The following is a 16537-nucleotide window of genomic DNA, read 5'->3' on the forward strand; positions in this document are numbered from 1 at the left end:
CGTATATTTCGTATATGCAGTTCTCACCCACGTCTAGTGAGAATCTGTATAGTACCTAGCGTAGCTCCACTACACAACTCCTTTCAGACCACAAAAGCTACAAAAAATAGGGACTGATCGACAAAACTGCTTTGAAATTAACAGAAGAATAACTCATGCCCATACTCAGTAGCTTAAAGCATGCGGAATTGCGAATCTACCTCTTTTGGTGGTTGCATGGACACAGTCACTTTGTACTCGAGCAATCAGTGAATTTAATTAAACTTTTTATATTCAGAATAGAAAAGTGGTATATAGGCTCAAGAGTTATTTACGAGCAAGTTATTAAATATTTACACAGGTGCAGCACATCCGAATGAAGTGGCCACTGTACCTCCAGGTCCGAAAATCGTGATGAGACCCTCAATGGCGGCCCAGGAGCCCATACCAGAGCAAACTAGACCACCGAGGAAGTAGATGATGTTCATGATGTTGATGTGCCAGTTGACCTTGAATCCACGAACCCAACGCTTCATACCGGAATCGTGGCGGGTAGTCACACCGGTAACTGGGTCGAAACCCTCACCGGGCAGAGCAGCGTCCTCCTTGACGCGGTATCCAATATACAAGAAAGCGGGGAAAGTGTAGGTGAAGTTCAGGATCAGGAGAGCGCCAACAATACCGGAGATACCGTTGATGTTGGGGACGGCAGCACCGACGATGAAAGCAAGAGCCCAGTAAAGAGGTCCAAGGGCATACCACATCCAGCGACCCTTGCGGGTGGTGATCGGGGGGAGGCCCATAATCTCTTGGAATACCTCGACGTAGACAGTCTTCATGCCGACGTTCATGTACATGACTAAAGGATGAGTAAGTTAACTATTGTTCAAATTAAATAGCCTGGGGATTTGAAATAATACTTACGACAAGCAATAGCTCCTGTGATCAAACTCAAAACGTTGTTCGCAGTCTGCAGAGAGAATGGCTGAATAACGGTGTTGATGGTGGAAGCAGAGTACTGTCCATAGTGGCCGTAGACGAAAGCACCGAAGAAGATGTAGACAACGCAAATGAAGGTCTGGGCGCAAAGCATACCCTTCCAGAAGTCCCAAGGGTGGCGCATCTCAGCAAGGAAAGCGATAAACAGGAGAGCACCACCGTAGCTGTATACCATCTGGTTGATTCCGTTAAACTGACCAGCGAAACCTGTAGCTTGCTGCTGGTACTGATCGGGAGGCGGGCCAGCAAATGTCTTGATGGGCTCAATAGTCTTGATGCGAGTGGAAGCGGTAATGGCCTGGTAGTCGATAGGGAAGTTGGCGCAAGCAACCATTATAATAATGAAGGAGACAATGTTGATCCAGACGGACAGGTTGGCAAGCCAGCCAATGCGCTGCAGAGAACGGATGCTGCCAAAGATCATGCCGACCACCATGAAGATGACGAGACAGGCAATGTAGCAAATACTCTCACTGGACAACTGGGCGATAATCGTACCACTTCCCAGAATCAAGACAGCGACTGTCATGAACTGTTGAATGGCCTGAGCAACATTGATGAAGTGACGAGCAAATGGTCCGTAAACTCGGAAATAGGTGTCACCGAAAGAAACCATGGGGAAGCGAGATGAGTCGAGGCCAAGGAAGACCTTCCACAGAATGTAGCCAGAAAAGGCAGCGGCAGCACCAAATACGATGTACAGAGCAACACCAGGGCCATATCCGACACTGGCAAAGACGAAGGGAGTTGATGACCAACCCAGGATATCAGTAGTGATGAGATAGAACATGGTACCCCAACTAGCTGTTCGCATGGCACGAGAGGCCTGCTTCCATTCCGCCTCGGTGGCGACGCTAGAATCCTGGGTGGTGAGAACACCAGGGTTCTTCTCGTCAACAGGAGAGTCCGTACCGCTGTTTGTAGCAGCAGCCGCCTCGGCCTTCTTCTTGTTCTCATGATGGACGCCCTTTGAGAAACGGCCCAGGAAAACACTCTTGACGGTTCTTGGGCCATGTTCGGCCTTGAAGGTGATGTTGGCTTGGTGTTCTTCTTCTCGCTCAATATCGGCCCAGTATCGGTATTCCTCGAAGGTGACTGTAGGGTCGGTACGGGCAGCGAAACCCCAGACTCGTTCCCGAATCATCGGGGGCTTCTCGAGCTCTGCCTCTTTATCAATGGCTGTGTTGATGATATCATTGTCGATAGCAATGGGCTGTAAGCCCCCAGTGGGCTGGAGAGTGGCCATGGTGAAGGTTGATGTTTCTGTCCTGACTCTAGAGAGAGAGAGAGAGAGAAGAGGACCAAGGGAACGAACACACACACACACAACAACAACAACCAAAGTTGAGGTGGTGGAAGAGGAGGGGGATATAAGAGGATGAGAAGGACTCAAGGGGATGAGCTGAGAGGAATGAAGAAAACGATTGTTACACGTGGGAGGAGCAGGTCTTTATCAATGAGGCTGGGGTAGGAGGCAACTGGTATGGAAATGTAACCCTCCTACATAAACGTCTTCGGAGCAAGGCCTGGGGTTCTCCACTCCTCGAGTATAACCCCGACAGAATGATTTACAACAACCAACCTGGGTGAAGATAATGCCTCTAGCGCCTCAGCTCAGGTGTTTGAGAACTTCTGTTCATCCTTCAGCCATCGAGAGCGAGACCATCTTAGTCGGACCGCTTACCCCGGAGAAGGAGGCATGGGCTATCTCACGATGCCATGCGATAGAGGCAATCAATCCGGTGACGCCTACTAGTCGTATCCACCCCCGCGCGACAAAACAAACCAAAGGGCCCAGCCGATAGGAGAAACGGAGAGGCCATCGCGAGAGTTGGGCTCCAGCACTGCCCGTGCTACAACATACGAGCAGGTACTCGTACACCGTGGAGGCGAAAACCAAAAGTTCTTCCACACCACCTCGCCTTATCCCAATTCGACGGGCGTATGTGGAGGCGTTATTCTGGAAACCCACGTCGATCCTAGAAAAGCAAATAGCGCAGAGCATGCGGCGTGGCAAGGGTTAGTTCAGGGCCAGCGGACGGATAAGTCGGGTTCTTTTGCTCTTCGCCAGGCCAGATAACAAGCAGCAGAGGCGTTCTAACAACTCTATACGGTGGAATGTTGGCGGATAATCGGATTCTATTAGCTGCAGCAACTCGAGCTAGCAGAACGAGCAGCACACGAGCAGCAGGGGAGGGGTTCAAACGGTGATACTAAGGGGGGTGCGGTTCCCAAGCGTCGGCTGTGGCTCTGGCCGGGGCAAAAAAGAGCAAACGGGTGGTGTGCCATTGGACGGCTAGAGCGAGGGTTGGGAGTTCAACGATATTGGAGAAGTGCTACAGTACTTGCAAGTGTGAGTTGAGGCGGAGTCACGTGTCAGAGGAGGGCGTACAGTATGGCTCCTCCCGGCCTCATTGCGGAGAAAAAGAACAAGAGCTGGTCCAACCAAACTGTTTGCTATCTCGCCATTTGGCTGCCAGCGATCAAAAGAGGCCATTCGCGCGCGCGTCTAACAGTCCCTGCTGCTACAGTATTAATGCCTATCTAAGAGTGGAGGAGGCAAAGCGGCGAAATGACTCGCCACAACCGAGTGGAGCGCGGGGAGAATTGTTGTCTTAACAGCTTGGAGTTACTGGAGTTGACACATGGGTATGACGATAGTTGTTTGAATTCGACTGACTGTACACGATTTCTAGGGCCCAAAGAGAGCGAGGCAGCGCGGGTATCGTACACGATGCTGTTGCGCTCGATACAGCTTGGACGCAATGCTACAGTACATACAGCAATGGTTGAAGTGGAGGGGGTGAATTTAGATGCCAAATTCATAGGACCAATCGCACTCGTGCTTGTGCAGCTATAGCAAAGTCTCGACATAAACAACGCTGAAAGTGCTGCGGCAACGATGTCTGCTCGTACCGCGCTGGCGGCTCGATTGTGTCTCCAGCAACACCCCCAGGGTATTATCTCTTATGGGTACGAGCGAGTTGCAAAGGTACCCTGTCAAGCGTGAGACGCATCTATCCATTCTCGTGGCAAAACACCGAAAGTTCTCCATATCTCCCCGGGGGCCCATACATAATCGTTGGTTAATCAAAGCAGCGAGACCGAGGCATCGTCCTTGAAATGATAGATAGATGCAAGGTATCGCCGCCGACTGGACAAACTCAAACCATCATAAAGGATGCCAGACGTTGGAGATGTGGCTGCAAAGAGCAAACCTTCGTCGCAAAGCCGCATGAAAGCGAACTATTTCAACATTCTCAGAGGCAGCCAGTGATGTCACCGCCTCCTTTTCCATGCCATCTCCCCGTCCAACGTGGAAACAGAAGTTCCCGCAAGCCGTATCGCGCCTCTCGATCGTCTTTGTAAGAGCCGTCTTGGCGTCCGTCCCGTCTTGGCTCCGGTCTACATCTCGCTTTTGGGTAAGGCCGCTGCTGCCACTGATTAAAACTCCGGCGCATGTGCATCGTTAGGTCCCCCTTGCGCTCTCTGGCTTGTGCGTACTACTACTGCTAGTGTTCTGGAGGGAATGGCAAAGCAGGATGGGCAGAGTGGTGGCGGCGCCGATGCCCAATCCAGGAACACGCATTTGACATTGGCAAGAGATAGCGGGGGGCTACGAATCTCTGCACCCTCGGGAATCTCGATGATGGCGCTGCCAAGAGTCTTGTCGATGCCTTCAGCAGCCATCTGCCGCGACTGAATGAAACCTCAACAACCAGTCACCAGGAGCAGGTACCTACTTGTGCTACCTGTCTCTTGTGTGGATGGAGAGCGCCGATCTCACGGCCACTTGATTCAGCGTATCCATAACCCTTGCAATGCTGGATTTGCCCGTTCCTTAATCTCGCAGCTCTATCTACTTGTACGAGACCACAGCGAACAGCGGGTGACCCTCTACAATCCGCTTTTTCGTCTCTTCAAGCGGAACTTTTTGCTCTGTGGCTTGCCAAAAAGGCCTACGGACTAATAATGACAGGAAAAATTCCCGTCTTTGCCGATTAGTTTACGCCCTCCTTGGCAAAAAGTTCCCCACAGCTTCCCCGGATATTGTGACGCCGGTGGAAAGTCCGCCTGCTCTTCGCGGTTCGCCAATGAGGCTCTCTGTCCCGCCGCTTCGCCGTCTTATCAAACACGCCTCGACCACTGCTTTGCACAAGAACGGCGACCAGGATCATTTAGTCGCTGACCGCCGGGGCCTAGGGCAGGGGTGGCCACCCTCAGGCCTCTAGCGCAGCCATTAATGCAGCGCCAGGGCTGCGTCTTGAGAAAGAATGGGGTCGCATGGATCGTACCGACTCCGTACATCTCGTATATCTGCGTACCACCTACCAAGATGAGATGCTCCGGATCATCAGCAGAACTACATACATAATGCAGATACCATCGGATGCAACTGAATGGTATCGACGAGATGAATTTGCACATATCTACGATGCCGCGCTGCACTGGGACATGAATAAAATCTCGACAGAGTCTGACCGATGCCATCGTGTGCCGCCAAAATCAAGCTTGATGACAGAATTCTGACATTTAGCATGCCCCAGAGCCGAATACACGGAAAGCAAAAGGCAATTAAACGAAGACCGCCTACTATCGACGACTACACTACACATAATCCCTAGCCTAGATGCTGCGGTTTCATCCGTTTTCAGCCACCAAAAAAAGAAGCTCCAAGAAAAATTCCATGACCGAGTACCGCGCCGCCTCTTTTTGCCACCGCCAAACGCCTCCCCCAGAGTAAGGATGGCCTCTCCGGATCCGAAGAATGAACCAGGTTGCGCCCGGAGCTGTTGGCGAGTACATTCCTGTACTTCCCCTACACCAGCTCGAATCGTCGCCGTGTCATTGCTAGCCGTGGTCGACTAAGGCGGGCCACTAGTCCGCCAGAGACGGCAGTCGGTGGTGACCTTCCTTTCCCCGCTTAGTCGGCGTTTTGATAACACTTCGGCGCCACATTGTCGCGAGGCCAAGTCTGCTACTGCCTCAACTCAACTATTGTATCGGCGCGCAGGCCTCAGCCACCAGTTGAAGAATAATGTGCTTTGAAGCTGTGGCTTCTGCCTCGAGTCAGGACTCACGACGCCTCTTTAACTGGCTGCATTATCATCTTTTCTTGTTTCCGACATAATATGCCGTGTAGCTTGGGGGGACAAGAGAGCAAAAGCATGATCATTGCCTCGCTTCACTCCAAGTCTCGTATCGGCATATCGCTTCTACTCGTAACGAATTCAGAACGAGACACCGATTGCCTTTACAGTACGGTAATCTTTCCCCATAGTGAGGATATTAAACCCCCGTCACAGGACCCTTAATGCTTCAGACTCGGAAATCTAACTGAATTCAGCAACACGCAAATTTGGTGGCAACTGCATTGATAATTCCTCTTTTAGCAGTGACCGAGCTTATGGCTATGCCATCTACCAATAAGCATGTGGGATTCATCTGATGGACTCTGAAGTATTATTGGAAGCATCGTCGAGAGGGTCTGAGCTTCCCATTTTTCAAAGAAAGAGCAGGTCATGGTACAGTACCCCTTCTTGGCATGATCCCTGTTAGCAAGCCTGCATGCAGGTAAGATAACGCTTGCGTGCCATGTGGTTTGTAGTATCGTTTGTGGATATTAGCCCGGCAGAGATGTCACCAACCACTAGGGGAGGCAGGGATCTATCGTCTTGGTCTCTCCCAGCGATACCACCATCTTAAAATGCTCCCAGTAGAATGGGTTGTTCGCATTTGCCTGAGCCTCAGCAAGCAACTTTTTCCAGGCAGCCAGCGGCCAACTTACTTGCCCGATGTTGATCAGCTCTGCGGGCTCCCGGCTTTGCTTCCGAGGGATACAGTCTTGCATCCGCATTGCCAGCCATCGAGCAATCCTCCGAGCAAGCACATGATAATGTTCCGCAATGTTTGCAACCTGCCTCGTTGGCCTGGCAGAGCTGAGATGATGTGATCATAATTGCTCCATACTCTCATATCATTTGGACAATAGAGCCTGATTTTCAAACCCCATGAGCTCATAAGTCATTCAATCAAGTTATATACACTGACACCGTTCACCGATCAAATCAAAGAGCCTATCAAGAGCCAAGTCCCATATCTCACATCAGTCAAAACATTTGCCTCTTTTCATTCTCCATCCATTCATTTCATTGATAGCGCTAGTATTGTTCCCAAAGAAAAATCTTCCGACTTGGCACTTGGCATCAGCCTCATTCTCTTCCTCTCATCCACTACAATACGCACGCTCATGCACTAACATACAATACATTAACTCATGCAAACTACAGCTTCCCCAACTCCCTGCCTCTTTTCTCCAAAACGTAACATTACATACATACATACATACATACCTACCCAGGCACGGAGCAAACCAGAAGAAACTTTTTAACTACTACCTAAGCTTAACTCTTACAAAAAAGGTAACTCATTTTCTCTACGTAAATCGCAACAAAAAGTCCGCTGCTTCCTGCACCTGCTACTCCATCTCTGCTACCACTCATTCCGCCTATTCATAGACCCCAAGGCCCCATTAGTGTACTCACAACTACAAGGGGTGTAGATAACCCAGCATTCAACTGCAGTAGGCACTTCTTTAGACCGAAAAGCCACGGGAAGCAGGGCCCTTTTGATTGCCGCTATCCAAGGGAGGGGGTAGCCCTGTTGTTTTTTGGTCTTCGTGCTTACCTTGGATGATTTGAGAGATATTTATTACCACATCTCAAATAATAAAAAGCAACGACTAGGTGCCGATAACATGTGTTGACAATTACCTACATAGCAATAATACTAGGTACTAGCAAGCAATCACTGATAAATGACCAATACGCTCCACTTGATTATATCTGTCACGCTGATACGCCACGAGCTTCCAAATCACTCAGATGCGCAACCCAGGCAGTAATAACAAGTTTCTTCCTACCAGCGCTGCAAAAAATCCAATAGTTTCCGTAAATATACCACGCTATAGACACATGATCTTATCGCAGAATCCGCCATTTGTCTATGGCCCAGTGTCTTTCCAATAACGCTAAGAAGTTTATCTCAAACTACTGAGCTTGGGGGCCCATTTAGGTGTGCGTTTCCCAATTCCTCGATCCTCTCACGAGCACCGCGTTTATCAGTTGCTTCCCACAGAACTGTTTGCACTGCAGATATGGCATTGATTACATCATGAGGCCCGGCCTGGAATTGTATCACGGTTCGACGTTGATCGCCTGTCAGCACATGAGCTGCCGCAGATGGATCCGCATTTGAAGACAAGCTACAATCCATAACATGGAAAGAGACAGCTGATATGGATTGACCTTCTCCAACCATGATCACATCTTTGGGTCGGAGTAACAGAATCCTGAACCGATCAGTTTCAATCCGTGTGCTTAACCCATCGTGAGGCGGATCTTTGGGAATCTCATCCCGCAAGACAACAGCTGTCCAGGCGTCAGGCGTCAGGTTGCACATGTGCAATCCTGGATGGCTATAGGTTGGTTTTTCACCCACACGGTTATATACGGCAAAGGAAGCTTCCATTGGTATGGAATGGATCTCGTGAAATTTGTCGGAATGCACTGTTGACGACCCCCAAGCTAGATTATGCATTAAAAATCTAGTGAAGTCCACGGTTTCCTTTTGTTCAAGGGAATTCATGTTGCGAATCGTCTCGAGAATACTCGCCTGTAAGCGAGAAGAAGAAACGAAGCCGCCGCCAAGGAAAACATGTGCCAAAATAGGGCGATAGCGGTTGTTAAAGGTACTCTGGTATATTATCTGCGTGATGGGAAATGACTTGGACCCCACGCAATATGTCCTGTTCCAAGCGAATTGATGCAAGACATGACGTCGTGGATCGGTAAAGTTTATGGGTTTTGGGCCTCTCGAGCCCTCTGCTAACACAGAAGATATCAACACTTTGGAGCATCTATGTTTCCAGTTGCGCAGCGCACGCATGACCTCTTTTGGCAGTGTTCCGACAATTTCGTGTGGGTGAGTAAGTAGATACAGTGCGTCGAGATCATGGTCAATTGCAGCCAGCGTTTCTCCAATCTCGTCGTCGGTCATTGCAGCTGTTCCTGACAAATTGATACTGAGGGCTTCCGGACATGATTGAAGTACATACCGCACAGCGGCGGGTGTCAGACCGCGGAAATGCGCAAGGTTTATGTGAGTCTCTCCTTTGAGTGCCAGGGCAAGTAACCCAGATGCTTGACAGGTTACAAGCGTGTGGGCACTTTCAAGACAATATTCGCAGATTGAAGCTTTGATGTGAGGCAATTCCAAGACTGCATAATCAGTGATGTCGATGTTCTCAGTTGATTGAAAAAAGTAGGGCAATCTCGTAATGCAAAGATCGATCAAGGATTTGACAGCCGATCGAGGCGATATGTTTCTTTCAGAATTTGCAACTACAGCTAAGTGATGAAATTCCAGGATGGTTAGAGTTCAATATTAGCTGTCCTCTCCAATAAATGAATAAGAATAAATAGAAAGGAACAGCGAGAAGACAATGTTCTCTTCAGTCTATTCCATACGGGAACGATAAGGGAGGTGAATATCAAAATGGCACGCACCTGGCATTGTGTAGATGTTTCTCATAAGTTCGAACTTTGCGAGTGCGTGAGCAACTAATTGTCGTCTGGGAGCGTCCTGCTCCTCTGCTACCCATCCCGGAGCTCGGGCAAGATAACTCGAAACATTTTCTGTCGAGTTTTTATTCACGAAAAAGCAGTATCTCAATCCATCGAGGTTAGTGATGTCAATGATTGCTACAACGCAGTGTCGATAGGGAATAACGTAATCAGAAATTGGCAATACGCCTGAGAGTGGATAATCCTCCAGGTCGCCGAACCGCTCCATTGCATACGAGTCACGAAGACCACCTAGCCGTCATCATCACTGTTAGAACATTGAACGGACAATGGGTTACATGTCGAGATCTCTCTGGGGCTGTGGAAGCATACGGACCTTTCATTCCTATGAATAAGCATGTGTTGATGAATGGAAAGGGGGTTCTGGGGGTTCTGCCATTGCCGGACACGACATGACTATCGTGATTTCGGTAATCTGTAAAAGATACACAACATCAGCACCCATCAACCCTCACGCATGGTTTTGTTTTTTCCTTTTCGCACTAATCATTGGGTCATCCGGCCTGAGAGAGGACAGAAAAGAAAGTTCCTGTTCAATGGCGATTCTATTGGACGCGGCTGAGAATATGAACAGAGTCTGCAGTACTGCCTCGGCCGCTTCGACGCCCCATATCGGCTTGTGCGTTCCAAGGCTCAAGGTAGCAAAGCGGTCGACATGCCAAGCCATGATCATGATGGTGAATGACATTTTTGCAGGTTTTCTGAGTTTTTGATATGGATACTGGCATGGAGATGATGTATGAAAACGAGCGTTGAGTGTCTGTTAGGCGTAAAGATGGACTAAATATGATGACAAGCTGTGCGTTGTAAAAGACGAGAGTATTTACTTTCGGATGGCTTGTTCATCTACGGCGTTAAGTCTACAAGTTGGTTGAATGAGCACCTGCCTACTCAGGCAAATTGATATATATCCGTTTATTAACTTGGCAGGTTCTTTGAACCAAGGAGCATGGGCTTGTTGTCAATCTAAGACTACATGTACCTAGGGCATGGCATGTGCCTTCTTCGCATCCGCTGTGGCTGGCCTACCCTTGAGCAGGTGGCATTACGATGGCAGTATTGACGGCAACCAACATCTTACAAAATGCACGGAGCCAGTATTTTGACAAGAACACTAAAGAAGAGTCCAACGCGTGGTCAAAACTCTACGGAAAAGGAAACCGTCACACGAGATAAGCGAGCACGTCTAGATGCCGAGGTTGGCGTCCCTTTTTATAGGTGAGAGAGAACATTGAGCACGATGACTAAGAGCGTACACATGTAGATATACTAGTCAGGCACGATCAATTTTCCAGATACGGCAAAAGCTGCCTTGCAGTATCCGAAATTGTATTCCGGCAATTTCAGAGTTTATAAGCTTCCCCGCCGAGCTGGTTCTTTTCGGCTGTGGTTGCAACCCCAGGAAGGCGACTCATGTACAGCGAAACACGAGCTCAAGTGCAAAACTTCCGACTTGATGTGCCGGAACTCGGTTCAACTTAGGTAAGCTGCCGTATGCCTCGGCTCAACCCCACAAACCCCGGCCGGCACGTCCGCCAAGAGGTCATCCATAAAACTCGTGGCGCCCCGGATTCTGCTGCCCGATTCCAGACCTTGCGTCGATTTGCTGCTCCCTCGATCGTGCAGATACCCTCACCTTAAACTACGAGACTACTCGATACTAGTGCAACCATGGCTGTCGAACGGATTGGCTCCATCATCAAGCACCTGGCCCCCGGGTCATCGCTGAACAGCATGTAAGCAAACAGCGTGTCTAGTATCGAGGGAAGCTTCAGTATGCTAACAGGGCGTGTCGCGATGCAGCCAGTCCAAGAACCCCGATGATATCGTCATCACCTATGCCGCCCGCACACCGCTCACCAAGGCGCGAAAGGGTGGCTTCAAGGACACGAGCCTGGAGTACATGATCATGGCCCTGCTCGAGAAGGTCCGCGAGAACAGCGGTATCGACCCTGCCATCGTCGAGGACATTTGCCTCGGCAACGTATGTTTTCCTACAGCACTCTGTTGATTTCGGCTGGCTAATAGAATGCACTCACAGACCGGTGATGCCCAATCCGCCTACAAGATCCGAGCTGCAGCCCTGGCTGCTGGCTTCCCCCACACTGTCGCCGCCAGCGTCGTCAACCGCTTCTGCTCCTCTGGCCTCAAGGCCATCGCCGATATTGCACACCAGATCACCAGCAACTCCATCTCGGTGGGTATCGCTATCGGTGCCGAGTCCATGTCCACGGGCGGCGGCGCTGCTAGTGAACTCGACGAGGCCGTTATCAAGAGGACCCAGGAGGCCCACGATGCTATTCAGCCCATGGGCTGGACCAGCGAGAACGTCGCCAAAGACTTTGGTATCACTCGAGAGAAGATGGACATTTACTCCGCGGAGAGCTTCCAGCGAGCAGAGAAGGCCCAGAAGGCTGGCTACTTTGACGATGAGATTGTGCCCATCACCACAAAGGTCAAGGACGCCAACGGCGAGCTGAAGGAGGTGACGCTCACCAAGGACGAGGGCATCCGCCCCGGCACCACTGCCGAGGGCCTCTCCAAGATCCGCGCTGCTTTCCCCCAGTGGGGACCTACCACCACTGGTGGAAACGCCTCCCAGGTCACCGACGGTGCTGCGGCCGTCGTCCTGATGAAGCGATCAACCGCCATCAAGCTGGGCCTGCCCATCATGGCCAAGTACGTCGGCTCTACCGTCACCGCCTTGCCCCCCCGCATCATGGGCATTGGTCCCAGCCTTGCCATCCCCAAGCTGCTCTCCATCTACAACATCAGCCTCAACGACATTGACGTCGTTGAGATCAACGAGGCCTTTGCCTCCATGGCCGTCTACTGCCGCGACATTCTCAACCTGGACTGGGCCAAGATGAACCCCAGGGGAGGCGCCATTGCTCTCGGCCACCCTCTGGGAACCACTGGAGCGCGACAGGTCATTACTGGCCTGAGCGAGCTGCGGAGGACCAAGAAGAAGCTGCTGTTGACGAGCATGTGCATTGGAACCGGCCAGGGCATGGCTGGTCTGTTTGTCAACGAGCAGCTGTAAGGGATTAAAGGGATATTTGGGTCATTGATAGGGTGTCTTGTACAGATAGATATCTTTTCTTTTTGTGTAATTTTTTTGGATGATAAAAATGCAAGCGATTATTTTTCCTCCCTATGTTACTTGCTGTGTTTGACCATTCGATGCCTGACTTCCAGCCCATCTATCTCATCTAATCTACTCGCCCAATTTACATGTAGGTACATGTATTGGACGAAGCGTGTACAGTTCGGTCGGTACCTTAGCGTGTCCTATATGTACGACTTGAGCGCGGATCTCGGCAATGTTGTGATCCAGCCACGCATGGAATGTAACTGTGTGTGCGTGCTACAGGCAAAAGGGGGAGAGATTTGCCAAGATAAACAATTTGCTCATGAAGAAGCAACTAGTATTGTAGTTACCAGTATCAGGATTTGTATTCGATATCATCACCTTGAGGCACCTGCCTGGATACAATCTTATAAACTCGGAATAACAAGCTCTCTCGGCTGAACAGAGATAACATAAAGACCAAAGGCCTGCCTATTCCAGCAGGTTTGTCTCAATCCCGACGGAACCCAACGGCTAACCAACCAACCCGCTGCATTGTCCACTAAAACATGCAGCGTTTAAAGGCACAAACACACCGAGACCGGCAGCACAATGCACTTGCAATCCGCCATCACTCTGTCCACCTGCTCATCGTGTCAGGTGCGCAGCCGTCGTGGCCAATCGCCGGCGCTCGCTTGGCGTCCTGGGCGGTCTGGCGGCGTCTCAAATGCACGTTGAGGCCATCCTTCACCGCATTCGTCCCCCCCTGGCTCCCAGTGGAGCGGCGCCCTGTGTGGAGCCTCTTCAGCGCTGTGTCGCACTGCTGTGGCCGGTGCGCTCCCCCGCTGATGTCACCCGCGGCTTCGGCGTCGTTAGCGGGAGTCGCTCGCTGTGTTGATATTGATCGCTGGATGTGTGTGACCTCGCCCGATACAGTAGAGCCTCGAATTTTTTTTTCTTCCCACCATCGCCAACCAAGGGTCTTTTGCATGGCATCCCTTCTTCTGGCCTTTTGTATTCGTTTCGCCACGTTCTGCTAATTGGAAGTACCGGCCGTTGGCGGCTGGGTAGAAGAGAAGGGAAAAAAGGAAAACAAGAAACAGTAGAAATTGCCGACTCGTATTTTCGCTCCTCCAGGTCGTGTTTACTTTGTCCCGAAGCTCTCGCTCGCCCTTCGCTATAGACGCTCGGTTCGGCTTCGCACCAAACACCACACAGCAAAACACCACGAATTTTCAATTACCGCCCATAGACTGATCCTAATCCTCGAAACAAGACCCTTTCGATCCGGATCCCACATGCACGCCTCGACTCCGAGCGCCACGACCCCGAACCCGTGAAAATGTCGGGACCCCCGCCGCCGCTGAGCCGCGCAGACTCGTCCAAAGATCACCGCCCGCTCCAGCCAAGCACGCTTCGACAGAGCCATACGCCGGAGAGCCGTCCGGGCAGCGAGGACAGCAACCATAGCGACATCTATCCGTCTTCTACAGCAGTCGGCGACCAGTTCATGGGCGAGTCCACGCCGCTGATCCTGGGCTCCGAAGCGCGGGGCCGCAACCATGGCACCTTTAGCCCGCGGGCGTCCTCGCCCAATGGCCTCTTCAGCGGGAGCACCGACGACGGAAGCGATTCGATGAGGTCTGGTGGAAACACTGGCATATTTGCGTCTCTGCTGGGTGGTGATGACTGGAAGAGGTGGCTTACGAGGAGGATGCGGACCACTAAGATGGGCCACAGCAGTGAGCTTGCCGAGCAGGCAGGGTTCCGAGATACGCCCTTCATGTGAGCTTCTGCCGAGATGTTGTGCCGTTGTTTCGGGCATCTGTGGCAGTTGGACTGACTCTGTGGATAGGTATCTGGCATACTACATCCCGTGCCTGAATTGGATCCAGCAGTATAAGCTATCGTACCTCCAGGGCGACTTCATTGCTGCTGTCACGATGGCTTCGTTTTACCTCCCGATGGCGCTCTCACTTGCCGCCAACCTAGCACACGTGCCGCCGATTTACGGTCTCTACGGCTTCATTTTCAACCCCTTCATCTACGCAATGCTTGGATCCTCCCCGCAAATGGTGATCGGCCCCGAAGCGGCCGGGTCTCTGCTCGTCGGCACCGTGGTGAAAGCCAGCGTGGACTCTGGAGGCGAAGGCTCAGAAGACAACGATGCTCTACAAGCTCAAATCTGCGGCGTGGTGGCCGGCATGGCTGGCGCCATGGTTCTCATTGCAGGTCTGGCCAGACTAGGATTTTTGGACAGCGTGTTGAGCAGGCCGTTCCTGAGAGGCTTCATCTCTGCCATTGGTTTTGTCATTGCTGTGGACCAGCTGATTCCCGAGCTTGGCCTTGCAAACCTTGCGGAGGAAGTTGGCGTCAACCATGGGAGCAGCGTCGACAAAATTCGATTCATAGCCAGCAATGCTGGCAAGGCCCATAAACTGACTTTTGCTGTGGCGGGAGTGAGCTTCGTCGTCATTATGATATTTCGGTAAGTTGAGAGCCAAGTTATTTTGGTCTTATATCTGATAGCAATGGCTGACATTTTCATTCTTGTAGCGAGCTCAAGCGCCGTTTGGAAAAGAGATTTCCTGGAGTTGCCTACTTTCCCGACCGGTTCCTCGTTGTTGTTATCTCTGCTATTTTGTGCTGGCATCTCGATTGGGAAAATCAGGGACTTGAAGTTTTGGGTTCTGTCAAGGCCGACTCTGGGGGCATCTTTGAATTCCGATGGCCCTTTCAAGTTGCCCATATGAAGCATATCCGCACGGCCATGTCGACTTCCTTCCTCATTGCCCTTCTTGGCTTTTTTGAGTCGTCTGTTGCTGCCAAGAGTTTAGGTGGTAGCTCTATCCCCGGCATCGAATTGAGTGCCAACCGAGAGATGATTGCTCTTGGAACTGCAAATCTTGTTGGCTCCTGTTTCATGGCTCTGCCTGCCTTTGGTGGCTATGGACGAAGCAAAGTGAACAAGACAACTGGTGCAAAAACCCCAATGAGCTCTGTGTTCCTTAGTCTCTTCTCATTACTCTCCGTTCTGTTTCTATTGCCATATTTTTACTTTTTACCGGTAAGAAACCACTCTGTTGTCAGATAAGGCATGGTCAGAAACTAATCAGGTGTACGTGACAGAAACCGGTTCTTTCCGCAATGATTTCAGTCGTGGCATGGTCGCTGATAGAAGAGGCGCCCCACGATATTTCATTCTTCCTACGTATTCGAGGCTGGACCGAGCTGGGTCTCATGGCAGCCATCTTCTTCTCCACCATCTTCTATTCCCTGACTTTGGGTATGGCTCTTGGAGTAGGAATCTCTCTGCTTCTCGTTATTAAGCACAGCACTCGTCCTCGCATCCAGATCCTCGGCCGTGTTCCCGGCACTAACCGGTTTGAGAACCCCGAATCCCAAGACTCCCGAATCGAGTTCATTGAGGGATGCCTGATTGTCAAGATCCCGGAGCCATTGACGTTTGCCAACACTGGCGAGTTAAAGGCACGACTTCGACGACTGGAGTTTTATGGCACAGCGCTAGCACATCCTGCTTTACCGCGCATCCGAAGCACAGACTCCAACCGTAACATCATCTTCGATATCCATGGTGTGACATCCATGGATGGCTCCGGCACGCAAGTGCTCGAAGAGATTGTTCGAGACTATCGGGAGAGGGGCGTGCGAGTCTTCTTCTCGCGCGCACCACACCACCGGGATCACCCCGTGTGGAAGCTCATGGACAAGAGTGGAATCGTCGACTTGTGCGGCGAGAGGCATTTTGTAAATGACGTTGAAGCGGCGCTACGCTTAACGGAGTATGAAGATAGCGTCATGACACAGTGAGAGGGATGTATCT

At 51.0% G+C, this 16537-nt stretch overlaps 2 protein-coding genes across 2 annotated transcripts; one reads left to right on the forward strand and one right to left on the reverse strand.

Annotated features, from left to right (window-relative positions):
* Nucleotides 1-332: 332 nt before the first annotated feature.
* TGAM01_v203324 (transmembrane amino acid transporter) lies at nucleotides 333-2224 on the reverse strand (the record flags this gene model as incomplete). Its single annotated transcript, XM_018801351.1, has 2 exons — nucleotides 333-838; nucleotides 904-2224. The coding sequence occupies 2 exons, from the start codon at nucleotides 2222-2224 to the stop codon at nucleotides 333-335; spliced, it is 1827 nt and encodes a 608-aa protein (XP_018665622.1).
* Nucleotides 2225-10707: 8483 nt separating this feature from the next.
* Nucleotides 10708-16524, forward strand: TGAM01_v203325 (hypothetical protein; the record flags this gene model as incomplete). Its single annotated transcript, XM_024549181.1, has 9 exons — nucleotides 10708-10841; nucleotides 11288-11359; nucleotides 11427-11607; nucleotides 11665-12662; nucleotides 13354-13564; nucleotides 13946-14478; nucleotides 14549-15181; nucleotides 15250-15760; nucleotides 15823-16524. 9 exons carry the CDS (start codon nucleotides 10708-10710, stop codon nucleotides 16522-16524), a joined length of 3975 nt encoding a protein of 1324 aa, XP_024406019.1.
* Nucleotides 16525-16537: the final 13 nt, after the last annotated feature.

This window comes from Trichoderma gamsii (genome assembly GCF_001481775.2).
Source record: "Trichoderma gamsii strain T6085 chromosome Unknown Scaffold_9.2, whole genome shotgun sequence".
In the NCBI taxonomy this organism is placed as follows: Eukaryota; Fungi; Ascomycota; class Sordariomycetes; order Hypocreales; family Hypocreaceae; genus Trichoderma; species Trichoderma gamsii.